Source organism: Oryza sativa, chromosome 5 (assembly GCF_034140825.1).
Source record: "Oryza sativa Japonica Group chromosome 5, ASM3414082v1".
NCBI classification, from domain to species: Eukaryota; Viridiplantae; Streptophyta; class Magnoliopsida; order Poales; family Poaceae; genus Oryza; species Oryza sativa.
Window position 1 is genome coordinate 7,002,213 of NC_089039.1, and position 27,685 is coordinate 7,029,897.

The 27,685-nt window shown below is 39.9% G+C and overlaps 2 protein-coding genes and 1 pseudogene across 2 annotated transcripts; all 3 read right to left on the minus strand.

Moving 5' to 3' along the window:
* Nucleotides 1–3,247: 3,247 nt before the first annotated feature.
* Nucleotides 3,248–4,663, minus strand: LOC107276294 (bisdemethoxycurcumin synthase-like; annotated as a pseudogene).
* A 7,707-nt stretch (nt 4,664–12,370) lies between these two features.
* Nucleotides 12,371–14,823, minus strand: LOC4338103 (bisdemethoxycurcumin synthase-like). The gene is made up of 2 exons (XM_015783349.3): nt 14,601–14,823; nt 12,371–13,581 (listed from the first exon to the last, which is right to left on the minus strand). The coding sequence occupies exons 1-2, from the start codon at nt 14,794–14,796 to the stop codon at nt 12,599–12,601; spliced, it is 1,179 nt and encodes a 392-aa protein (XP_015638835.1). The 5' UTR covers nt 14,797–14,823; the 3' UTR covers nt 12,371–12,598.
* A 10,166-nt stretch (nt 14,824–24,989) lies between these two features.
* Nucleotides 24,990–26,588, minus strand: LOC107276873 (bisdemethoxycurcumin synthase-like). Its single transcript, XM_015783376.3, has 2 exons — nt 26,393–26,588; nt 24,990–26,184 (listed from the first exon to the last, which is right to left on the minus strand). The coding sequence occupies exons 1-2, from the start codon at nt 26,586–26,588 to the stop codon at nt 25,202–25,204; spliced, it is 1,179 nt and encodes a 392-aa protein (XP_015638862.1). The 3' UTR covers nt 24,990–25,201.
* Nucleotides 26,589–27,685: the final 1,097 nt, after the last annotated feature.

Consider the following 27,685-nt stretch of genomic DNA (forward strand, 5'->3'; position numbering starts at 1 on the left):
TTAGTTTTGATAATTCTCCAAAGATTTAGATAAATATTAATTGCCTTTTCAAAGTGGCGGTAAAAAAACAATTGTATCAGCAATGTACTGTAAGATGGATAACCCAAAAAGTGATACTATGCCTTTAATTTTACTAATACTATCTTGTTTCGCCGGTTCTATAATAATTTTCAAAGTTTAAAATTAATAGTTGTTTAAAATTAATACTAGTTACTTATGTGCGTTCCAAACTACTCACTCACTCTGTTTTGAAATGTTAATATAATGCTGTTAATTTTTAATATTATGCTTGATCATTTGTCTTATGAAAAGTTTTAATGTAAATATGAAAAATATAAGTAATATAATGGTTAATGTACTTTCATGATACTCGTATAGATTTATTTAAGAAGACGATTATTGTCTCGAGATCTGCCATGCGATGCACACAAAGAAAGATAACAAAGCAGCTAATGTGGTATCTGGACGACGAACTTGTTGTCCACTTCGTGTGATTAGCTCCAAGATCGTGCAAAGTAGGCAATAAACACTTATTATATTAGAAGACGCTGCAACGTGGCCGATATTGCCATATCATGATATTTCAATTGCACCTGCAGCGCATGGCATTGGTATGTAATTCGTACTAATTATTTTTCTGTATTTGGATTTTACAAGAAAATATCCCAGCCTGCTCAAAAGTGTCCCGATTTGCACGATAGTTTTTAAATTAGAATATGCCATTAAATAATATCTAATTCTAGAATACATATACCGACCCCAATTTCTCTGGAGATTACATATCACTATGTATAACGCGAGATCGGTCGACTGAATCATAGAGCATATTTTCATATTTAGTTTTTGATCGTGAAGCTATTAATGTACTTAGTCCAAAATTAATGTAATTTATACATTCTTAAAATAATTATCTGCTTTGCACAATCACCCCGCGTCTCATAATCGATCATAAGTGATCATGAGAATCAATGACCCAATAAATAAATTAAGTAACATGGATCAAATCGCGCCCGAGATGTGTTAAGTCTGGTAACATTGTGGATCTTGAGTGATTAAATGCAGAATAGGAGGACATAGACACATATAATCATCATGCCATGACAATTAAATGAGCTAAACATCCCTTTCCTAAGGTGGCCTCATGCATCTCAAAGGAACGGTGATCATGGAGAGTGGCAAGTTCGGCTGGCACGACCTTCAGGGGTGCCTCTAGTTTTCCTAATTAATTTTTTGGAAGTGTCTAATTCAGATGCCCCAAAATAAGAAGTTCTGTCACTTTTTTTTACCATTTAGGATAGGACGTGACTAGATAGTGCACTATAGTGCTTTAGTTCTAACCGGAGACCACTCTATCCCATATATAAATCCTCTTTAGCATATGGTGTATGTCTTTTTTAACCCTTTAATGACTTATATATTTTAAATTACATATTATTTTTAATATTTATTTGCATCATTGTACTCCACATAAAATCACTAGAACGGGATCGGCTATCTCTAACGGGCTTAAATCATCATCTCTTTCGGGCAGGGCCCTCGTCACTAAGCAAAGGTCCGTGATGTGAGAAAATATCTCAATCAGGCATCCGGCCATCACGGATGACGCATCTCAATTGGGCCAACACAAAAGCCCGTCACGGATGACTCTCATCTCTAACGGGCCTAAACTATAGCCCGTCACATGGCCACTGTGTTCAAGGAGGGCCACATTGAGAAGCCGTAGACAAATCCACATTGAGAAACAATCTGGAGGAAGCCAGAGCCGAATTCGTGATATTCCTGAAGCTCACAGAACCAATAATCCGAGTTCCATATTGCCCGATCCACTCCCGATGAGATCAATCTCATAAGTCGCTTGTGGATGACAGCACTTTAGATCAATAGGACCATCATAATTAATGTAAAGTGGTGGTTTAAATGTGATTTCTGGACCCGAGTAGCTTTCCTTAATGTGGTGAACCTCTCCATTGATTGAGCGGGGAGTCCTCGGGTTCTTGAGGGATTACAATCTTGTCACCGGTTGGCCGCCATGTTTGGGTCACCCCTTGTCCTCAAGGCAGGCCAAGTCCTCGGGGCAACCCTACATATTCGGGCGCATTTGCATTGCCGAAAGTATATTTCGTTGGTATATTAGATGAGCTTCTCAAAAATATTGATAAATAAGGAGTTCATGATGGGCATGACTTTCGACGAGACACTAGTACACACCAGTGCCTGCTTCTGCACCTTGAAGATGTAGATATTGTAGGTCTCCATACTCTTCTTGAAACCTTAAAGATGTAGATCTTGTAAGGCTTGGTGGGGCGCATAGCGCCCCGAGCACCTTGGGGGAAAGGGAACCCCTGTTCCCACTTCTCCGATAGGTGGAGCAGGGCCAACAATTTGGTAAAAGGGGCTATAAGGAAGGGTATAAATAATCTGATCATTCTTGGTGCATGGACTATTTGGAAGCATCAAAACAATTATGTTTTCAACGAGGCTGCCTCAAGCATTTTGGCTTGAGTAGTTCTTGCGAGTGACGAGGCTCACCTATGGAGTTTAGGCGGGGCCATAGGGACTTCCGTTGATTATGGATCCCAGTTAAGAAGGCCTGTGATTCAGGTTGGTAGGAGAACCTTGGTGAGGCACTTTGTTCTTCTTTTGCTCGTGTTATGTTTTCTCTCTTTTCGTGTTTTCTGAATCTTTGTATTTGCATCGTATTCCTCCGTTCTTCCATTAATGCAATGCTACATAACTCTCATGCATATTCGAGAAGAAAAATAATCTTAATTAGTAAATATTAAGTTGATATTGATTGCCTCTTTTTATCTTGTTTTTGAACAGTTTTTCACTTGTAAAATATCATTTTCTTACAGTGTTGACTTCATCTTATTCAAATGTTTTCTTTAAAAATACTCTCAATTGATCAAAATGATTGAAGCAAACCATATAAGCAATATGGTGTTTTAATTATACACAAGGTATTACAAATTTTATTACAAAACAAAAAAAAAACTTAACAATCAGAGGGCATATGAAAGAAATAAAGAGTTTAATTACAACATGTACTAGAGTTGAGCAATTGACAACTCAAATATCTTCACAAACATTATATAGGAACTCCACAACATCAATACATCACCAAGTAGGTCATAATCCCACTGAAGCATGAACAATTGATTTAGTGTCATGCATTAATTAATTACCATATACTGTAATAAGATACTGGAGAAGTATAAGATAGTGACAATTAATTCTCCTTAAGACTTCATGAGAGTGGGTTACGTAGCACCATTGCCTCTATTGTGATTCCCGGTCCAAAGGCTAGCATTACTCCCCACTCAGGTTGTTGATGCTCATCTCCTTCCTTCTCCCGACGGCGACGCAAGTCATCAAGAACGAACGCTATCGTCGTGCCACTCATATTCCCATACTCACTCAACACATGGCGGCTTGCCGCAAGCTTTGCTGGCTGCAGCTGAAGCTCGCCTTCTATGTTGTCAAGGATCGCACGGCCACCAGGGTGCACTGCCCAGAAGAGGTCATTTCAATTAGGATCCACGTTTCCAACCGATTGGAATGTGTCAAGCAAGCACTGTCGGATGTTGTTCTTGATCAGTGTTGGCACCTGGATAGAGAGGTGGAAATCTATGCCGCTACCGGTGGTCTGCATGCCAAGTGCTTGCTCATAACCTGGTATCGTTGTTTGCGAGGCAACGATCATCTCGAATAGTGGACGCTCTGCATTGACCAATGGGCCAGTGCCGACAATGATTGCTCCGGCACCATCCCCAAACAGTCCATGACCGACGATTTTTCTTTCATCTGGGTTTGAGAAGCATATTAGCGTCAGCTCGGCGCAGGCTACAGGAACGCGTGCCTCACGGTTGTTCTCGGCGAGCTCCTTGGCAAGTTGGAGTGCCCTACCGCCTCCAGAGCAACCGTGGAGGCTGAGGATGGTGCAAGAGACTGAAGGGTTGAGGCCGAGTAGTGATGCCAGCTTGAGGTCAGCGCTTGGAGCATTGCACCCGGAATAGGTGCTGAAGATGAGGTGGGTAATGTCAGTGGCTGGACGGCCCCACTTGGCGATGGCCTTACGTGCGGCGGACTCGGCAAGCTTCGGGATCTCAGTGGTGACGATGTCTACGCGAGTTTCAAGGGAGGGCATGTGTTTGTCAATGATCTCCGGGTGCTCACAGATGAGCTTTTCATCAAGGTGGATGTAGCGTTTCTCTATTCCTTATCTGTGACCTGAAATGGAAAAGGAAGCACCCACATCTCTTACATTTAGTACATAGCTCTCCGAGGTTATAATGGCAGGACATATTTCAATTTGACCGAACTCCAACATCATTACAATGAACTATGGCAGGAGTGTCCTGAAAATTTAAGTGCATGCATAATTTATTCTCATTAGAGTTTATGAAAAATAACTAGAGATAATGATGATCAGTGCAACGATCAAAGTGGAAGGATTGATCTGCTTACATATTCTCTTCATTTTATCCTTCAGCTCAGTAAGATACTCGCTCTTGGTTAGACCGAAGTAGTAATCGGCAAACCCATCTTGATAGACGATATTTGCGGGGTTTGCAGTGCCGATGGCGAGGACCGCAGCAGGGCCTTCTGCGTGCTGTGTGCACAGGCGGCTGTCAACAACAGCGGCAGTAGCTGTTCCAGGCATGGCTGATGACCGGAAGAACGTGTGCTTTTGCAACTAGTTGAGGGAGGTGGCAGTATGATGCGTTTATGGATGGATATTCTAGCTTCTGGTTGTGTGGCTTTATACTAGTTTTTGGACAACCTAGCCCAAGGAAACCCCCAACTATGTTTGCATTAGTAAATCACTTAAAAGAATATTTAAAAAATCATCACATGGTCCATATAACATCATATAACTTACAAGCAGATTATCATGCTTAAATCTGAACAAAATCTCATTTTAATGATAAAATTAAATTTATGGAAGTTTTAATTTGTCCAATTCATTTTTGGAGAAATATATATATTAGGTCAGTTTCTAATTTAATAATTTAGAACTGCCGATTTCTTGTTTGAGTTATAGAGTTTACAGGGAGGCCAAAATGTGTACCCATGCTGTTGGTATTGTTCTTCCTGGTTTGCTTGCTTCAGGGGTGGACACAGGGAGATTCGTGGGTATTCAAGTGAATACTCAAAAGTTGTCCGAAAATAATTCAACACATGTAAACTTTTTCCAATCCTAATAACCCCCTATACTTCTGATGGAATTCCGTCTAGCACCCTGAACTTTAAAACTGGACGTTCAACCCCCTAAACTTTAGAATACCGTTGATGTAACCCCCTAAGATGGTTTTGCATAGTGGTTTTTTTAATCTAATTTGTATATAAGTTGGATGAGTTTGATCACATGTCATATACTTTGGACATATATACAAAAATTTTGACTTAAATCATTCTTTTTGCCTTTTATTTGCTCTCACTAACAAACAAGCACCAATATAATAATATCATGATATCACTATATAATGATAAATTGATGATTTATAACTGATGATACGTAAATATGTTACATTAGTTATTCAAAATTGTCATTTATGTTAGGAAACGATAGGCAAATAAACGATAAAGAACAATACAGATCAATCACAGAAGACATGAGATTTAACGTGGAAAACCCTCCCAAAGCAGGAGAGAAAAAGCCACGGGCGCTAGCCAGTAAAATATCTTCACTATATTGGGTGAGGTTACAATGCCGCACGGCGGCTTACAAGAGATATATATATATATATATGAGGTAGAACCCTAAAAGGTATTACGATCCGTACCGTAAAAGGTGGAACCCTAAAAGGCTCTGAACCAAGCCTACCGGCGACGGGCCTCCGCTTCACTACGGCAGAATCTAGCCTTTATTAAGTGTAAATAAATTTGGATCACAACTCAACAGTTTAAGCTTCTAAAATATGCAAAACCATCATCCAAAACCACCTTAACGGTAATATGGATGGTATGGCAAAGTTCAGGGGGTTGGATGTTCGATTTTAAAGTGCAATGTGCTAGACAGACTTCAATATAAAGTTTAGGGATGTATATATACTTTTTCATATTACATATTACATACGTATATACTTATTTGGGCCTAATACTTTATTCTCGGTCTTCTTTTCTCAACACATCTACTCCTCCCGACACTATTTTGTTTTGTTGTGATGAACTTTATCGGCAATAATTATTGAGTGAATAGCTAGCCTTAAAATCATGAGTTCATTGTTGCTTTGCTTTACTGAAACAAAAAACACTTATTTGAAAATGAAAATTGATATGTTTTTAGTCCGGGTAACTTTCTCGAGACTGGGATAAGTATTATTTGCCTTTTCAAAGTGGCTGTCCATAAAAACGATTGTATCAGCAATGTACTGTAAAATGGATAATCACGTCTTAAGTTTTGCAACTACTATTTTATTGCAAGGTTCAATAATAACTGCCAACATTTCAGGTTTAAATGAACTGTAATTTAAACGTGCGTTCCAAACTACTCTCTCGGTTTTAAAATATTTGATGATGTTGATTTTTAAGGTGATATTTGATCATTTATATTATTAAAAATTTTAATGGAAATGTGCAAAAGTATATCATGGTCCAAATACATTTAATTATTAAAAAAATCACAACCAATATAAATGTTAGTTTTATTTAGGAAGACGAATGTAATGTGGAAATGTCAACAGGCTTATGTATTTAAAAACATAGGTAGTATAAATTACGTACATAGCTCTGTGAAATGTTTCTTGTAAATATTTTTGGATAATTGTGAGATCAGTCATTCGATGCACAAATTAGGACAAAGACAACAAAAATGACATGACGAACTTCACTTCGTGTGATTAGCTCACATCGTGCAAAGTAGGCAACGAGATTGCCTTATTATATTAGAAGAAGCAGCAACGTGGCGGATATATTTTTGATCTGTAATTCGTAATTATTTTTGCATTACAGGAAAAATATTCCGGCCAGCTCAAGAGTATCCCGATTTGCACGATAGTTTGTATACTAGAGTATGTAATTAAATAATATCTAATACTAGATTGCATATCCTGATTCCAATTTTCTCTGGAGTTTGCATATCATAACGTATAACTCGAGGTCGATCGATCAAATCATAGAGCATATTTTTCTTATTTCGTTCTTGATCGTCAAGCTATTAATGTAGACATGTAGTCCAAAATTCAGTCACTCAAATATTAATCTTCTCTGCACAATCCACACAGCATCTCATGACCGATCATAACTTCATAAGTGGTCGAATCAAGTTCCCAATAAATAATATTTGATCAAATCGCGCCCAAGAAGTGGTAAGTCTGCTAATATAATGTTCTAGACCTTTATTGATTAAATGCAGAATACTAAGATATTGACACATAATCATGCCCTGACAATTAAATGATATAAACTTCCTCTTCCTAAGGTAGTGGGCCTCGTGCATCTCGAAGGAATGGCGATCGTGGAGAGTCATTTAAAAAATAACAGTTTTCCTAATTGATTTTTGCCTAAAAGACAGTCACTTTTTAAACGCCTAGAATTGTATCGACATTTGTGTAGAGTATTTCTATCTCACCCTATCTCTTTTGCTCTTCTTGTCCCTATTTCAAGCACGCACACATGCAGGATGGATTACCGCTGATATACATCATCGCCGCCACCTTCCCGCCGAACGTACCACCCCTGGCTCGCCGGATGGCCGGAAGGGGTCAACGGTGCCAGCGAGGCCCACCAGACAAGCCTCCTTCCCGTTCCCCAATCCCACGTCCCTCCCTCTCTTCCTTCTTGATTGAACAGCAGTGGCGCACTGCCATAGCTTTCAAAATCACCACCGCCAATCGCCTCCTCCTAACTACACAGCCTCCCTCGCCCCTACTACCAACCATGCCGACTGCCAGCCTCCATCCCTGTGGCTCTAGTAGTGCCCCCACCCAGCCCAACCCTCACCCCAAAACGTAAACCACAGGTTTTTCTATCAGAGTCTCCATGATGTCACCATCAGTAACTAATATATCATTATTTTCTTATTTTATAAATTTTAGTTCTTTTCTCTTTTTTTAAACACCAAAAACCATGAGAACAAATAATATAAAATTCACCATCCATAAAAAATTCATCGTCCATCATGTCACACATTCATATGTAAATATTCATTGATTCATATTTATATTGAACAGCGACTACATTTATTAGCCGTTCACATTCTTCCTTACTCCTTTATTCCTCATGTACGGCTTCGGCGATTCACTAATTGTTTCTTCTACAAGCTTAATGTAGTTTCCAAAATCCATGAATAGTGTCATGTTCTCGTATTGATTGTATGCCTCAACATCTTCAACATCACCAACTCCCAAAATCCTTTGTTTTCCGGAAATAACTATGTGTTTCTTCAACTGAGATGGGGTTAGTCACGTAAAAAACTTGGGTGGCTCGATCGGCAAGTACCAATGGGTTATTCTTGTGGCTTACGTTGTCAAGGTCAGCAATTGTCCGTCTAAATTTGTCCACAAACACGCCAGCTGGGTGTTTCACTCATTGACACCGAAACGGTGGAATCTGCATATTGGGTTCGTAGTCCCGTTCCCAAATTTCTTCTATGAATTCATAGTATGTGCTCTTTTGACCTGTTGTGTCGATTTCCTATACTTGAACGCCATTATTTTGAGATGCACTCCTTTTGTCTCTTGCTTTGGTATAAAATGTGTACCCATTCAGATATACGCTCACCATGAGGTGTACACTCTTGAATGCCCGTCAGCCAAACTTTTCATAGTTTTTTCCTTCGTGCTATCACCATATGGTCGGCCGAGGTCCTTTAACCATTCGGTAAAGTCAGATTTGTGCCATTTCATGATCCATGCTTCAGAGCGCCTGACATTTCTTGCTTGTAATTCCTTTAGGTGCTGCTCTATGTACAGCTCCACTATCACAAGCTGTTACAGGACAATGAAATGAGCATCTTTCACTGCTTTGTAGTCATTGTCGAGGATTCTTTTTTCCTTTTTGTCCCTCTTCCAGATAACCTACCTTTATGTCGAGGTACTAGTAAACCAATTGCTTTCCCATCTTGCAAGTAACCAATGCAACACTCAATGACTTTCTTGGTAGTGTATCCCTCTATCATCGAACCCTCTGGGTGGGCACGGTTCCGTACATAGCCTTTTTAGATTGGACATATACTGTTCGAATGTCCACATCTGATGAAGGTACAAGGGCCCAAGCACAAGTATCTGAGGCACGATATGAACCATGAGGTGTTGCATCATATTGAAAAATGACAGAGGGAAACACATCTCAAGCTTGCACAAGGTCTCTATAGCGAAAACACGGAGATGACCTAACTCTTCAAGGTCAATTACTTTATGTGAGATTGCATTGAAGAAATAACACAGTTTTGTGACAACCATCTTTACGTGTACTAGTTTGATTACTTTGATTGCAATAGCAATGAATATTATGAGCATTACATGACAGTCATGAGAAATGTAGCCCAAAAGCTATAAATCCTTCATCGACACTAGCCGCTTTATGTTTGAGGAGAAACCGGTAGGGACTCTCACCTCGTGTAGGGATTTGTACAATGCCATTTTCTCATAATTTGTCAAGGTGTAATAAGTCAGCGAAAGGTGCACTCTTGTGACATCCTGGCCTAGGGCTTAATAGGATTAATAGAATACTCATACCATCAGGTTGCAACTTATTTTCCTTAACCGATCTCCAAATAACTCAGAGGTTAAGCGTGCTTGGCGTAGAGCAATTTTGGGATGGGTGACCGACCGGAAAATTCTTCCCGGGTGCACACGAGTGAGGACAAAGTATGCAGAAAAGACTTGTGTTGGTCTGTGAGGGTAGTCTATGTCCAAGATAAGCTACCAGATGTAAGTAGGCCTGGCCTAGGAGAGGCGGGATGTTACAACTCTTCCATTACCTTCATCCGCAGGTGAAGCTCTTCTGTTATCTGCGTATTCACAAGGTCCTTACATGTGACAACCTGGCCCAATTAAGATATGGCCTATGTGGTACTCCCTCCTTCCAAAAATATGAGACCTATTTCTTTTTGCATCAATACCAAGAAGCAATTAACTCACTCACCATATGGCAAAACCAATGAGCATGCAACCAATAATTATTAGAATGACTTATTGGTTTCTGATCAACAATTCAATTTAGTACATAGTGACTACAAATAGGACTTAGATTTTGAGAAAAACCAAAGAATGAAATAGGTCTCAGATTTTTGGAAGGAGTACATGATAGCTGTGTGAGCATGTTTAGTACCACCTTGCTAGTTTTGCTTGTCCCTTCAACCATATCACTCCCTGGTTAACCCTATTACACGAAGCAATGACGAAAGTGTAAGTGGAGTGGTATCTGTAAGTGGGACCGCCCGTTGGACGAGCTGGGCTACACGATTCTGGAGGGCGGGCCATTACAAAATGGTATCAGTTCCGACCCTCGCGGTTGCTTGTATGGGTCAGTGTGCGGGTATATGGCACATGTGGGCTCTATGTAAGGCGGACTGCACTAAGCATTAAGAGGGGGTGTGTTCCTAGACATTTACCTATATGCCTGTGTGTGACTATATGGGTAAATTGGGCCAACGGGGATGTCGGGTCCTTTGAGGAGGGTGTGTGACATCCTGGTATAATTAGGACATGGCATGTGTGGCCAATAAGACCTGTGTGCGTATATTTAGTACCATCTTGCTAGTTTAGCAAGAGTGGGCTTGTCCCTCCAACCATATCACTCCAGGGTTAACACTTTTATACAAAGCGAGGATAAACGTGTACGGGAGTGGTATGTGTAAGTGGGCCCGCCCATTGGATGGTCTAGGCTACGCGGTTCTGGAGGACGGGCTGTTACATTATGTGACTTCAGTCCATCATTTGTCTTGCTTGGTATGGCTACTAAAGTCCCAATGGTTCTATAGAACACATTTTTCTCTAGGTGCATGACACCGATAAAATGATGTATCTATATATCTATTGAATAGAACGCTTGGTCCTTCCGCATTTCGCTTCCGCTTGGTTTCCTTCTTTTTTGCCTTCTCAAAAAAAAACTTTGAGATTTTTCGTCATTTGGAACACTCTATCACCCTTGCATGGTCCTGGTGGATCATCAAGCTATTCAGTGTTGTCGAAATATGCTGCTTTGGAACGGTATTTGTGATTCCTTCTTAAGAACCTGTATACGGTACCATTCACACAGATAACACAGCCTATCTTCCCCTTGATCAATCATATTCGCTTCCGAACATCAACTTGTGTAGGAACAACTTTCATTTGAACCTGCCATATGCAAAAACTAATCTTGCCATCAAACTTCTCAATGTCAAATTTGATACATGACATGTTGGAGAAACAATTCCAGATCAAAAAATATATATAATAGATTCCAAAAGAAAAGAAATTCCCTGATATAAAGTCTTTGTGGACGTACAAAAATCCAACAGGAATTTGGAACTTCACATAAACACGAAGCGAGCAGTATCTTCAATTGATTTTTCTTCCTCCTCCAGAGCCGTGCAGCTATGCGCTGCTGCTTTTTCGGTGGATGCGTGGTAGCAAAAAAGAACTCCGCTTCGGATTGCTGCGCCGAAAACTCAATCACGTCGAGCCGATTAACTCGATGAGACGACAGGAGGACGCACGCCTGCCGCCACCAACCAGATTCATCAAAGAACTCGCCGTGGGATGAAGCGCGTATGCTGCCGCCGATCAGATGGATCTATCGAAGAACACACCGGTGTCAGAATTGTTCTCGCTGATCAGATCGAACGACGAGAAGATGAACGCGCCGCCGGTTCTGAAAGCAGATCGATCTCCCTAGCTAAGACACAAGAATTTGGTAAAACGGGCTATAAGGAAGGGTATAAATAATATGATCATTCTTAGGGCATGTTCTATTTGGAAGCATCGAAACGCCTGTGTTTTCAACGAGGCTGCTCCAATCATCTTCTCGACTAGTTCTAGCGAGTGACGAGGCTCACCTATTGAGCCTAGGGGAATTTCGTTGATTATAGATCCCGGTTAAGAAGGCCCATGATTCAGGTTGTTGGGAGAGCCTCGGTTAGGCACTTTGTTCTTCTTTTGCTCGTGTTTTGTTTTCTCACTTTTTGTCTTTTCTGATTATTTGTATTTGCATCTTACGCCTCCGTTCTTCCATTAATGCAATGATACACAACATCTCATGTATATTTGAGAAGAAAAACAATCTTAATTACTAAAGATTAAGTTGAAATTGATTGCATCTTTTTATCTTGTTTTGGAACATTTTTTCACTTGCAAAATACTGACTTGATCTTATTCAAGTGTTTTCTTGAAAGATACATCTCAATTGATCCAAACTCGGATTGAAGCAACTCATATAAGCAATATGCTTTTTCAATTATACACAGGGTATTACAAATTTTGTTACAAATACAGAAAAAACAGCAATAAACATTAGATAGGAACTCCACAACATCAATACATCACCGGTAGGTCATAATTCCACTTAAGCATGCAGAATTGATTTAGTGTCATGCATTGATTAATTAACATATACCGTAATAAGATACCAGACAAGCATAAGATAGTGGCAATTAATTTTCCTTAAGACTTCATGAGAGTGGGTTACGCAGCACCATTGCCTCTATTGTGATACCTGGTCCAAAGGCTAGCATTACTCCCCACTCAAGTTGTTGATGCTGATCTCCTTCCTTCTCCCGACGGCGACGCAAGTCATCAAGAACAAACGCGATCGTCGTGCCGCTCATATTCCCATACTCGTTCAACACATGGCGGCTTGCCGCAAGCTTTGCTGGTTGCAGCTGAAGCTCGCCTTCTATGTTGTCAAGGATCGCACGGCCACCAGGGTGCACTGCCCAGAAGAGGTCATTCCAATTAGGATCCATGTTTCCAACCGATCGGAATGTGTCAAGCAAGCACTGCCGGATGTTGTCCTTGATCAGTGTTGGCACCTGGATAGAGAGGTGGAAATCTATGCCACTGGCGGTGGTCTGCATGCCAAGTGCATGCTCAGTACTTGGTATCGTTGTTTGCGAGGCGAGGACCATCTCGAATAGTGGGCGCTCTTCATCGACCAGTGGGCCAGCGCCGACAATGATTGCTCCGGCACCATCCCCAAACAGTCCATGGCCGACAATTTTGCTTTCATCTGGGTTTGAGAAGCATATTAGCGTCAGCTCGGCACAGGCTACGAGAACGCGTGCATCACGGTTGTTCTCGGTGAGCTCCTTGGCAAGTTGAAGTGCCCTACCGCCTCCAGAGCAACCGTGGAGGCTAAGGATGGTGCGAGAAACAGAAGGGTTGAGGCCGAGTAGTGATGCCAGCTTGAGGTCAGCGCTAGGAGCACTGCACCCGGAGTAGGTGCTGAAGATGAGGTGCGTAATGTCAATGGCCGGACGGCCCCACTCGGCGATGGCCTTCCGTGTGGCTGACTCGGCGAGCTTCGGGACCTCAGTAGAGACGATGTCTACACGAGTTTCAAGGGAGGGCATGTGTTTGTCGATGATCTCCGGGTGCTCACAGATGAGCTTGTCATCAAGGTGGATGTAGCGTTTCTCTATTCCCGATCTGTGACCTGAAATGGAAAAGGATGCACCCACATCTCTTACAATTAGTACATAGCACTAAGAGATTATAAGAATAACATGAGACATTTCAATTAAGATGCCGAATATTTACAAAACAAGAATATATGATATTATGCAAGCATTTTCCGTAATAAAACAAAAATGGTTTATATATGTCCTATTTTTAGGAAGATAATCATGAGTTTAATGTTCTGAAAGATTGGATTAGCACATATGTTTCGTTCAAACATGGTCTAATGATGTACTTGTGGGTGCATAACTCTATCCACTAAGACTCAATTCCCGGTGCCAACATATAGACAAGTAAGTGCTATTTTTCAGTACAAATTTATTAAGATCCACGGATTTATTGCTATGACTACTCTGTAGATCTCTTGTATTTTTGTTAAAAGCGTAGTCTTTAAATCTATACGAGTACAGTGGCATGGGTGCGAGATGGTAGCCTGATGAGCAGGAGGGACATTATATGACAAACTATCATATTTAACGAGGTATTAGTGGTGGATCCAGGATTTCAGAGATGGAGATGCAAAACTTTACTGTTATGATTCAAGATAAGAGATAAAGTGAAAAAAATATACTAGCAAAACACTTAAATATAGCGAGTACAAATACAATGACATAAATAATGTAGAAATTCAAATGGAGCATATAGTCCTGGATGACCTTAAGTGGGCCTCGTATTGAGCATACTGCGTATATGTACCAAGTATATACTGTATATAGTAGATTTTTTTTCAAAAATTTTGGGATGCAACCACACCCCATGCATCCACATTGCATCCCACACGCGAAATAAAGAAAATTTGGCTGAACTCCAACATCATTTCACTCTTCTTTCTACGTAGTATAGTATAAATATTTGTATGGTTTATAATGAATTATGGCAGGAGTGTCCTAAAAATTTAAGCGCTTGCATAATTTATTCTCATTAGAGTTTATGAAAAACAACTAACGATAATGATGATCAATGCAACGATCGAAATGAAAGGATTGTTCTACTTACATATCCTCTTCATTTTGTCCTTCAGCTCAATAAGATGCTCGCTCTTGGTTAGACCAAAGTAGTAGTCGGCAAACCCATCTTGATAGACGATATTTGCCGGGTTTGCAGTGCCGATGGCGAGGACCGCAGCAGGGCCTTCCGCGTGCTGTGTGCACAGGCGGCTGTCAACAACAGCGGCAGCAGCTGCTCCAGGCATGGCTGATGGAATATTGGAAGAACGTGTGCTTTTGCAACTAGTTGAGGGAGATGGCAGTATGATGTGTTTATTGATGGATATTCTAGCTTGTGGCTGTGTGGCTTTATACTAGTTTTTCGACAACCTGGTCCAAGTTAACCCCCAACTATGTTTGCATTAGTAAATGACTTAAAAGAATATTTAAAAAAATCATCACATGCTCCATATAATATCATATAACTTACCAGCAGAATATCATGCTTAAATCTGAACAAAATCTTATTTTAATGAGAAAACTAAATTTATGGAAGTTCTAATTTGTCCACTTCGTTTTTCGAGAAATATATATTTTAGTCCAGTTACTAATTAAATAATTTAGAGCTGCCGATTTCAAGTTTGAGTTATAGAGTTTACAGGGATGCCAACATATCTACCCATGCTGTTGTTATTGTTCTTCCTGGTTTGTTTGCTTCAGGGTGGGACACAGGGAGGCTCTTGGGTATTGGAGTGAATACTCAAAAGTTGTCCGAAAATAATTCAACACATGTAGGTATATTACGCATTACATATGTATATACTTAATTGGGCCAAATACGTTATTCTCGGTCTTTTTTTTCTCAACAAATCTACTCCTCCTGACACTATTTTGTTTTGTTGTGATGAATTTTATCGGCAATATATAATTATAGAGTGAATAGCAAGCCTTAAAATCATAAGTTCATTATTGCTTTGCTTTACTGAAAAATAAGATTACTTATTTGAAAATTTATTTATTTGGTCCTGGTAACTTTCTGGAGACTGAGATAAGTATTATTTGCTTTTTCGAAGTGGCGGTCCATAAAAAGATAGTATCAACAATATATTGTAAAATGGATAATACAAAATATGATATCACACCTTAAATTTTGGAACTACTATCTTGTTCCTAGGTTCAATAATAATAGCCAATATTTCAAGTTTAAATGACTGTAACTTAAACATGTGTTCCAAACTACTCTCTCGGTTTTTAAATATTTGATGCTGTTAATTTTTAACGTGATATTTGATCATTTATCTTATTAAAAACTTTAATGGAAATGTGCAAAAGTATATAATGGTCCAAGTACATTTAATTATTAAAAAAGTTCAACACCAAATATAAATGTTAGTTTTATTTAGGAAGACAAATGTAATATCGAAATGTTAACAGGCTTATGTATTTATTACATAAAAACGGAGGTAGTATAAATAACGTACGTACAAAAGCTCAGTGAAATGCTTTTTGTAAATTTTTTTGGATAATTGTGGGATGCCATTCGATGCACAAAGCACAAAGGAGAAAGACAACAAATCACATGACGAACTTGTTGTCCACTTCGTGTGATTAGCTCACATCGTGCAAAGTAGGCAACGAGATTGCCTTATTATATTAGAAGAAGCAGCAACGTGGCCGATATATATATCCATTGCATCTGCACGGGCGCACGGCATTGATCTGTAATTCGTAATTATTTTTGCATTCCAGGAAAAATATTCCGGCCAGCTCAAGAGTATCCCGATTTGCACGATAGTTTTCATACTAGAGTATGTAATTAAATAATATCTAGTACTAGATTGCATATCCCGATCCCAATTTTCTCTGGTGTTTACATATCATAACGTATAATTCGAGATCGATCGATCAAATCATAGAGCATATTTTTCTTATTTCGTTCTTGATCGTCAAGCTATTAATGTAGACATGTAGTCCAAAATTGACTCACTCAAATATTAATCTTCCCTGCACAATCATCTCTTGATCGATCATAACTTCGTAAGTGGTCGTGACTCGTGAGAATCAAGGACCTAATAAATAATATTGATCAAATCGCGCCCAAGAAATCTTAAGTCTGGTAATATAATGTTTTGGATCTTCAGTGATTAAATGCAGAATAGGAAGATATCAACACATAATCATGCCCTGACAATTAAATGGCCTAAACTTCCTCAACCTACGATAGTGGGCCTCGTGCATCTCAAAGGAATGTCGATTGTGGAGAGTCGTTTAAAAAGTAACTGTTTTCCTAATTAACTTTTTAGATTGTCTAAGTTTTGCCTAAAAGACTGTCACTTTTTAAACGCCTAGAATTGCATCGAGGTTCGTGTAGACTATTTCTATCTCGCCCTATCTCTTCTACACTTCTTATCCCTGTTTCAAGCACGCACACATGCATGATGTATCACAACCGCTGATATACATCACCACCGCCTCCTTCCCGCCGAACAAGTCCAAAATTAATATAATCTATACAATCCCTTAAAATAATTATTTGTGCTGCACAATCACCCACGTCTCATGATCGACCATAAGTGATCGTGATAATCAAGGACCCAATAAATTAAGGAATATGGATCAAATCGCGCCCGAGATGTGTTAAGTCTGGCAACAGTACTCTGGATCTTGAGTGGTTAAATGCAGAATAGGAGGACATCGACACATAATCATCATGCTCTGACAATTAAATGACCTAAACATCCCCTTCCTAAGGTGGCCCCATGCATCTCAAAGGAACGGTGATCATGGAGAGCGGCAAGTTTGGCTGGGTCGTCCTACAGGGGTGGCTCAGTTTTCCTAATTAATTTTTGGGAGTGTCTAATTCTCAGTTGCCCCCCCCCCCCAAAAAAAAATCAATTTTTTTTGACCATTTAGGATTGCAAGAATTGGGTGGACTCTTTCTCTCTCCCCTTATCACTTCTTCCCTCCTCAACCCCGTTTCACCTATGCACACATGTATGATGGGTTGCTGCTGACTCCTCCCTGCACGACGATGCTACTCTTGGCTTGTCGGCTTGCCAAAAGGAGTCAACGGCGCAGGTGAGGCCCACAAAACCATATAATCCTCAGCCTTTTCCTCATCCCTGCCATCCTCCGTCTCTTTCTCCATAATCCAGCGGTAGTGTCATTCCCGTATGCTGTCGGAATTGTTGTCACCGACCGCACAGTTACCATATGGCCTCCCTCGCTCAGGTTGCTGCCAACCCTGCCCATTGTCGGCCTCCATCCTCACAGCTCCGGTGGTGCCCCCACTGCCTTGCTACCTGCCCATTGCCGCCGCACACCGCCAGTCCAACCAATGTCCAAACCAATTGCTCTAAAAGTTTTACAGCATACTAATAAGAAGACATAGTAATAAAGAGTTCTACAACACATGAAACTTCATTACTCCACCAGTAGGTGATAATCCCACTTCAGAGTGAACAGTTCATACTGTGTTATTAATATAACCCTCACAAAAATACATGCAGTAAAAATACTTATACAAAAACGTTGGAGATGAAAGCGGATATATTTTAGTTAGGAAAAATTTACGACAGAACACTCCAAAAATGTGATATTTGCTGAGGGACATCGTAAGAACGTGAATTTGTCCGAGAATACTCATAAAACACGGTAATTTGCTAAAGGACACAATAAGCATTAAAATATAATATTTACTTATGTGAGGAGGGAGAAACCACGTAAATTGTCTATTTTACCCTCGTATTTCTTCTTCCCAAGTCGGCCGCCCAGAAGGAGGTGTTGCCGCTAGTCGTCAAGCCGTGCTCTCCATCATCTCTTCCCTGTTCCTTATTCACCTCATCATGTCGAATGTTTTAACTTTTGACCTCACCCTCTGTCATGCAGCGGATCGACAAGAAAGCCGTCATGCCGACGTGACTCCGGAGCGAGCTCTCTGTGTCACAGTCAAGACCATCTCCACATTCTGGGCACCATGGCGCATGGTCGGGCCATCCATCGCGCCATCGTCATCGCCGAGACCCTAGGAGCCCTCCGACCCAAGCAATTGACATGAGATGTCGTGAATCATGAGATCGTCATCGTCTTCCCAAACTCTGGCCAACCGCTGCCATCTTCGATTCCGTCTCTCAATTCCTCATGAATGTAGCGTCTCTACGTCTCTACAAACATCTTGGTAGCATCGAACTATAAGCTCCTTGGCTCGACCGGACTAGCACCGTCGTCAATTCTGGCCACCTCCGGCTAAAAGACGACCACCGTCGGGTTCGCAAGAAGCCTGCACATCTTTCTCTATTTGGCCGCATCGTCCAAGGAGCTGCCATTCACTGTCAGCGTCGCCGTGAAGGAGTGCCAGCCGGCAAGGCTCTGCCTCAGCTACTGCTCTCTCCCTCCTCGAGACAATGACACACGGGCTCCACTCCATCAAAGCACCAGGGACTTGATTTGTAAAGAAAACAAAACTCTTTGTACTAATTGGTCCTAGGGGCAAATCTCCCATGTTGTGAAAATTCTCCCTCCAAAATAGCAAAAAGTCATAAAATAATGTGTATGTTGTCTACCAATAAATTACCACATTTTTTGAGTGTCCCTAAGCAAATTCATGTTCTTACGATATCCCTCAGCAAAGGCCATGGTTTTTCAATGTCCTGTAGCAAATTTTGTCTTTTTGTTATAGATCAGCATGCATAAGTTTGATGGATTTGTAATACAACCTATAAAACGCATGGAGAAAAATTAAGTTGATGGGAGATGATATGCGGGTATACAAGTCATTCGCACTTAGTGTAGTTAATAGCAACTTTCTACTTTCTCGTGCTTCCACGTCACCTCATTTTATCCTAGCCATTGGATCTCAATCGGGTGATCAACCATGCACACCACATCACATCGCCCTTTGTACTGCACTGCATCGCACCCTCCACCCACACCACGTCCACTCCCTCTCCCTTTTCTTATCCTCCTATCCTTCTTTTAGTTCAGCCACTTTGTCCAATTTATCCTCTTGCATATTAGTTGATTTACCAAGCAAATGAAAATTGGAATTTTACTCTTGTTCGTGGAATTATGCTCGGTGGATTCAAAATAATTAAATATTTTCCACTCTTACGAGTGGTTATATAGGATTTGCCACTTGACCAACATATCATAGACACATGAGATAGATACATGAGGGCCCACACATCATACACAGCGAGTGGCAAATCATTAATTGGCACATCTTAAAAGTGGCAAATAATTAAATGTCCTAGTTCGATTCATATACATCTCCACACCATTATCCTCTCCAATCGCTCCAATGTTATTGATAGGGAAAATAGATGCAAAAGAGATACATAATTTTATGTGAAAACATCCCTCTAATATAGAGAGAAAATAACCATAGAAGACAAAATCAACTATGATGGTTCAGGGTTACATGTAGAAGGGTGGCCCATATATTTAGACACATATTGAACAAGACCCTAGGACTAAATATATTTGAGTCATTATCCAACAACCTTTCCTTGACTCAAAAACCCTATAAACTAGATGATACCCTGCGCGTTGCAGCAGAACTTTCTAAATGACAAAATAATTTCTAGGAATGTAACATAAGATTGTTAACTAAAAGAAAGAAGAAAGGAAGCAAAACACACATGTATACATCCTGGCATGGTTGATTATGTAAAAGCACCTAGCTACAAAACAAAATGGTGCAACAAAGAGGGATGGATTCACAATGCTCAGCGAAAGTAAATCGATAACTAGAATAAAAAATTGTTCGAGTTACCTTCTTTTTTGGAGAGAATCCCTTATATGCCACTAGAATTTGACCAGTTCCCTTGTATGCCACTAAAAATTGGCTTCCCCCTTATATACCACTAGTTCAAGTTTTTCCAACATTTTATGCCACTCCCACCACTATAGTGTTAGTTGACTGTTAGTCAAAGGTTAGTTTTTTTCGTAAATGACCAATATGCCCTCTCAACTAAAAAATGTGTAAACTTCAAAAATTCATAACTAATTTATTTTAAATCCTTTTTGAGTGAAGAAAATTTTGTCAGAATCAGTGAAAAATGCTCTTTATATTAAAAATATTATTGGAAAACTGCATGTTTCATGCTTACATTGAAAATTTATTTGTGATGGTAATGGCTAAAATTGCATGTGATGCAGAAAAAAATCAATTTTCATATGTTGTATCTAGTAGCTATATTAGTACTAAAATACCTATTATTGGTTGTATACTAATTCTAAAGGGCAAATGCGTCTTTTTACAATGAAGTTAACGGTCAACTGACGGTGGACTGACGGCAATGGCATAAAAGGGAGGAGAAACTTGAACCGGTGGCATAAAAGAGAGAAGCCAATTTGAAGTGGCATATAAGGGAGCTGGTTAATTTAGAGTGGCATATAAGGGATTCTCTCTACCTTCAGAGACAACCATGATGATCTCTTTGAATGTACATTTAGCTATCCTATTTTAGTTGAATAAAACTAATTAACTTCACATAGAAATATATGAATGCTATATTTATCCAAAAAAAGAAAACACACCTATTTAGGCAACAAAGTAGTTGTTTGCACGGTAGTAACATGACCTGAAAGAAGGAGAGCAGCACATTTCAGGTGTCAATACAGTAGAAAATCAAATGACAGAAACCTACAGCAAGGCAAAATGCCAAGCGCATGTTTAATGAAAACATAGTTTGATTATCTTTACGGTTTGCTATCCCTCAGTAGATCGATATGTTGGGTTGCTTACCTTACCAATAGTAAAATCCAAACATAATCGATGTGGAGAAGGATGTGTGTTGTACAGTAGGAGTGTAGGGCAAAAGAGAATATATATATTTTACAGCCTGACTGTCTGATAGTCATAATTTCGTTGAAAGCCTGCTAAGTTTGCCTAAGCTTCAATAGCCGTAAGAGCGTAGCAAAGAAAACCCGCTTCATACCTCGCACTTTGCTTCGTCTGTCTCGCGCAAGAAGCCCATCGACCATAGCATGCATGCCTCCTCCGCTCTCCACCACCTGCTCGTCTCTTGCTTCGTTAATTATGCCGTCCAATCGTCGATGCTGTAACCTACTCCAAAGAGGCGAGGCAAGAGAGACCAGTAGCCCGGAACCCCCTGCGTTGCAGGCAAGCACAAATTGAAATTAGCAAAATATGAAAATACAGAAAGAGGATTTCCCGACTGTTGACGCTGCCTTCTGAGCTGGAGGGGATGGTGCTTGAGGTTCATCTAAACGGAGGATGAATTGTAGGGAGGGAATAAATGGAATTAAGCCCATTATTGATGGTGGTGACGGTTTTTTCCTCGCAGTTCGTCTTCCAGGTGGCTTTTACGGCGGATGAAAGAAAAGAAGCGACCCAAATCCCTGAGCCGCGCCGCGCTAGGCCGAACTCGAGTCGCCACCATGGCCCCATCGATTTGTTGCAGGGGTTAGGAGAAGAAGCGACACAATGACACTGCATGGTGTGCCGTGGGGATGAAAAGTGATAAAGACACTGCATCGTAGTGGATCGATTTGGATTCCATGGCAGCTGCGGGAGTCCAAGGGAGGCGGGGCCGAGCCAAGGAGACAGGGAGGAGTGATTGGGCAAGGAATCGCTGGGAGGGAGATGCAGTGGGGGCGGCGGAGAGAGATGCGGGAGAGGGAGCCGATGTGGGTGCGCTCGCGTGAGAGAGTAGCAATGCGGTGGGGCCGGCGGAGCGAGACGCGGGGGAAGGAAGACGTACGCGGATGCGGGATGCCGGGATGGGGTGTGGATCAATTAGATTAGATCCAACGGTTAGGAAAAAATGATGAGGAAAAAATGATGACGTGGAAGCACCAGGAAGCAGAGAATTTCTAGTGGTGGGGATGATTTGTATAGGTATATAGGATATGTTGTAGAAGAAAATGTCTCCAAAACCCTGAAGGGCTGCTAAGTACCACAAATACCTACTAAGTATAGGCAATAATTGAACTTAGTTACTGAGAGTAACTTTGTAAGCATATCTACGGGATTGTCATCAGTATGTATCTTCCTCATAAAAACTTGCCCTTGAGCAACAATATCACGAATAAAATGGTGCTTAATATCAATGTGCTTGGTCTTGGCATGAAACATATGATTCTTGGTCAAACAAATAGCACCCTGTCTATCATAATAAACAATATTAACATCCTACTGAATACCAACTTCAGGAATAAGACCTCACAACCAAATAGCTTCCTAGACACCTTCAGTAGTAGAAATATATTCTGCTTCTATGGTGGAAAGAGCAGTAACAGACTGAATTGAAGCTTTCCAACTTACAGCAGAACCACACAAAGAGAATATCCGGAAATAGACCTTTTATTAAGAACAAACCAAACAACATCATCTATCTTCACCTTATTCATATCAAACATTAAGCCAAAATTAGAAGTACCTTTTAAATAACGAAGAATCCACTTAACAACATTTCAATGTTCTTTGCCAGGATTATGCATGAATGTGCTAACCACACTAACTTCATGAGCTAAATCTGCGCAAATGGAAATCATACCATGCATAAGATTGCCAACAGCACTGGCATATGGAACATGCGATTTGTAATCTTTGTCATCTTCATTAATAGAACACTGGCTTGAAGATAATTTATAATGTGAAACAAAAGGTGTAGAAACAAGCTTGCAATTACGCAGATTAAATTAGTCAACTATCTTATACCTGTATCTTTTCTGATATGGAAATAATTACCAGCCTTGCAGTCATGCTGAATTTTCGTGCCAATAATTTTCTTTGTGAGACCAAGATCTTTCATCTCCAATTCATATCTAAATTGAGCCTTACACTGATTAATCGGTGACTTCTCATAAGAAGCAATGAGCATATCATCAGCATAAAACAACAAATAAATGAAAGATCCATGGGGAAATTTCATTAAGTAAACACAATTATCATAATTGCTTCATGAATATTGTTGTGCAATCATAAAAGAATCCATTATTTTATACCACTCCCTAGGAGCTTGTTTAAGACCATAAAGAGATTTCTTCAAATGACAAATTAAATGTTTTTTTCCTAGAATAGCAAAACCTTCAGGTTGTATCATAAAAATCTTCTCTTCTAAATCAACATGTAAGAAAGTTTTAACACCAAGTTGCTCTAATTCCAAGTCAAATAAAGCAACAAAAGCAATCATCACCCGAATGGAGAAGTGGCGTACAACAGATAAAAAAACTTCATTGAAGTTAATACCTTCCCTTTGGTCAAAACATCAATGAAGTTAATACCTCATTGAAGTCTTGCAGATTTAACTCTAGAAATACAATCCTTCTTATCAATCCATTTGCACTTCGAAGAATTTGGAAAGCTTTTCCAAATCCCATGTATGATTTTTATGAAGACTCTCAATTTCTTCACTTATAGCAGTCAACCACTTAGAAGAATTTTCACATGAGATGGCTTTAGAATTAGAACATGGTTCAACAGTATCATTATCAACTTGTGTAGTAAGAACAACATAACAAGCCATATCATTAGAGTCACGATATCTAGCACACAATTGAATATATTTTTCTTCTATTTCTATCTCAAGCAATACAATGATCATGTAGAAAACTAAATTTATGGAAGTTCAAATATAACTTACAAACATAATATCATGCTTAAATATAAAAAAAATCACATTTTAATGAGAAAACAAAATTTATGGAAGTTCTAATTTGTCCAATTCATTTTTGGAGAAATATTTATTTTAGTTCCGTCGCTAGTTTAATAATGAGTAAATTGCATCAGCGGTACACGAATTGTTAGGTGGGTGCAATCTTGTACAAGAACTTGTAGAACACTCGTTTGGGTGCACAAACTTGTTTGGTGCATGCGAACAAGGTCAAAATCGCATGGCAAGGTTAATCTTGTTGATTTTGTTGTTGATTTAAACTCTATGTAAATATGTATCGAAGAAGGATAAACACATAATAAGGCATAATGATTGCATAAAAAAATAAAAAACTGAGTAATGATGTAAAGGATAGAAACAAAGAAAGATAAAGTGGAAACTAAGTTTATAAATATAACCTTTCTACTATGTGCATGCACGTCATCTACTAATTTATAATTTATAATGTTCAACATAGAAAAATCGGTCTTGTCATGCCATTTTAGCCTTAGTTTGCATGTATCAGACAAGTTTATGCACCAAAACGAGCATTTTACAAGTTCATATACTAAATTGCACCTACCTGTCAAGTTCATGTACAGCTAATGCAATTTACTCTTTAATAATTTAGAACTGTAATTATTAACCACCAAAATAATTAAGGCCTGGATGCACTTTCGAAGTGTTCTCTTTAAAAATACATCTCAATTGATCAAAACTCGGATTGAAGCAAACCATATAAACAATATGGTGTTTTAAATATACACATGGTATTACATTTTTTTACAAATCCAGAAAACTTAACAATCAAAGAGCATATTAAAGCAATAAAGAGTTTAATTACAACATATACTAGAGTTGAGTAGTTGACAACTCAAATATCTTCACAAACATTCGGTAGGAATTCCACAACATCAATACATCACTGGTAGGTCATAATCCCACTTAAGCATGGACAATTGATATAGTGTCATGCATTAATTTATTGCCATATACCGTAATAAGATACCAGAGAAGCATAAGATAGTGGCAATTAATTTTCCACAAGACTTCAAGAGAGCGGGTTACGCAGCACCATTGCCTCTATTGTGATACCCGGTCCAAAGGCTAGCATTACTCCCCACTCAGGTTGTTCATGCTCATCTCCCTCCTTCTCCTGACGGCGACGCAAGTCATCCAGAACGAACGCAATCGTCGTGCCACTCATATTCCCGTACTCGCTCAGCACATGGCGGCTTGCTGCAAGCTTTGTTGGCTGCAGCTGAAGCTCGCCTTCTATGTTGTCAAGGATCGCACGGCCACCAGGGTGCACCGCCCAAAAGAGGTCATTCCAATTAGGATTCATGTTTCCAACCGATCGGAATGTGTCGAGCAAGCACTGCCGGATGTTGTCCTTGATCAGCATTGGCACCTGGATAGAGAGGTGGAAATCTATGCCGCTGCAGGTGGTCTGCATGCCAAGTGCATGCTCAGTACCTGGTATCGTTGTTTGCGAGGCAAGGACCATCTCAAACAGCGGGCGCTCTCCATCGACCAATGGGTCAGCGCCGACAATGATTGCTCCGGCACCATCCCCAAATAGTCCATGGCCGACGATTTTGCTTTCATCTGGGTTTGAGAAGCATATCAGCGTCAACTCGGCGCAGGCTATGAGAACGCGTGCATCGCGATTGTTCTCGGCAAGCTCCTTGGCAAGTTGGAGGGCCCTACCACCTCCAGAGCAACCGTGGAGGCTAAGGATGGTGCGAGAGACAGAAGGGTTGAGGCCAAGTAGTGATGCTAGCTTGAGGTCAGCACTAGGAGCACTGCACCCAGAGTAGGTGCTGAAAATGAGGTGGGTAATGTCAGTGGCCGGACGGCCCCACTCGGCGATGGCCTTTCGTGCAGCAGACTCCGCGAGCTTCGGGATCTCAGTGGTAACGATGTCTACGCGATTTTCAAGGGAAGGCATGTGTTTGTCGATGATCTCCGGGTGCTCACGGATGAGCTTTTCATCAAGGTGGATGTAGCGTTTCTCTATTCCTGATCTATGACCTGAAAAGGAAATACCAACATCTTTTACAATTAGTTCATAGCACTATGAGGTTATAAGAATAACAGGAGACACTTCAATTAAGTTGCCGAATATTTACAAAACAAAAATATAGGATATTATGCAAGCATTTTCCATAACAAGACAGAAAATAACTGATGATAATGATGAACAGTGCAACGATTGAAGTGGAAGGATCGATGTGCTTACATATTCTCTTCATTTTGTCCTTCAGCTCGGTAAGATGCTCGCTCTTGGTTAGACCGAAGTAGTAGTCGGCAAACCCATCTTGATAGACGATATTTGTGGGGTTTGCAGTGCCGATGGCGAGGACCGCAGCAGGGCCTTCCGCGTGCTGTTTGCACTGGCGGCTGTCAACAACTGCGGCAGTAGCTGCTCCAGGCATGGCTGATGGAAGTAGAAGACGTGTGATTTTGCAACTAGTTGAGGGAGATGGCAGTCTGATGTGTTTATGGATGGAAATTTTAGCTTCTGGCTGTGTGGCTTTATACTAGTTTTTTGACAACCTGGCCCAAGCTAGACCCCAACTATGTTTGCATTAGTAAATGACTTAAAAGAAAACCTAAAAAATCATCACATGCTCCATATAATATCATATAACTTACAAGCACAATGTCATGCTTAAATCTGAACAAATCACAATTTATCATAATTAAATTTATGTATGATTTTTCCAAATCGTTTTTGGAGAAATATATATTTTAGTTATTTTAGTTTTTGTACTAATTTTATAATTCAGAACTGGCCTCGACCCATTTCTAGTTTGAGTTATAGAAAATGGGTAGTGTAAGAATGCCAACATATCTGTCCATCTTACAGTCAAAATGCTCTTGGTCTTCCTGGCCATTTGAATTATAGAGTTTACAGAAATGTTTAGGAATGCTAACATATCTACCCATTTTACATGCAAAATGCTGTTGGTATTGTTCTTCCTTGTTTGCTTGCTTCCGGGGTGGGCACAGGGAGGCTCCTGGGTATTGAAGTACATACTCAAAAGTTGTCTGAATTCAATACATGTAGGTATATTACATGTTGCATATGTATATACTTAATTAGGTCTAATACTTTATTCACGGTCCTTTTTTCTCAACAAATCTATACCTCCAGACTCTAATTTGTTTTGTTGTGATGAATTTTATCGGCAAGAATCATTGAGTGAATAGCTAGCCTTAAAACCATGGGTCCAGTATTTGCTTTGCTTTACCGAAACAAAAAAAAAACATTACTTATTTGAAAATTGATTTTTTTAGTCCTGATAAGTTTCTAGAGATTGAGATAAGTATTACTCCCTCCGTCCCAAACTATGAGCTTTTGGACTCCGACAAAGTCTTCGAGATGCTACTTTGACCAACAATATCTATAAATATAAAATGTTTTAAATAAAAAGAGTTGCATATTGTAATACTTTGATTAATGATAAATCTAGTAACATCAATTTTACATGATTAATCTTTTTTTTTATTTTTTTGCTATTAATAGTCA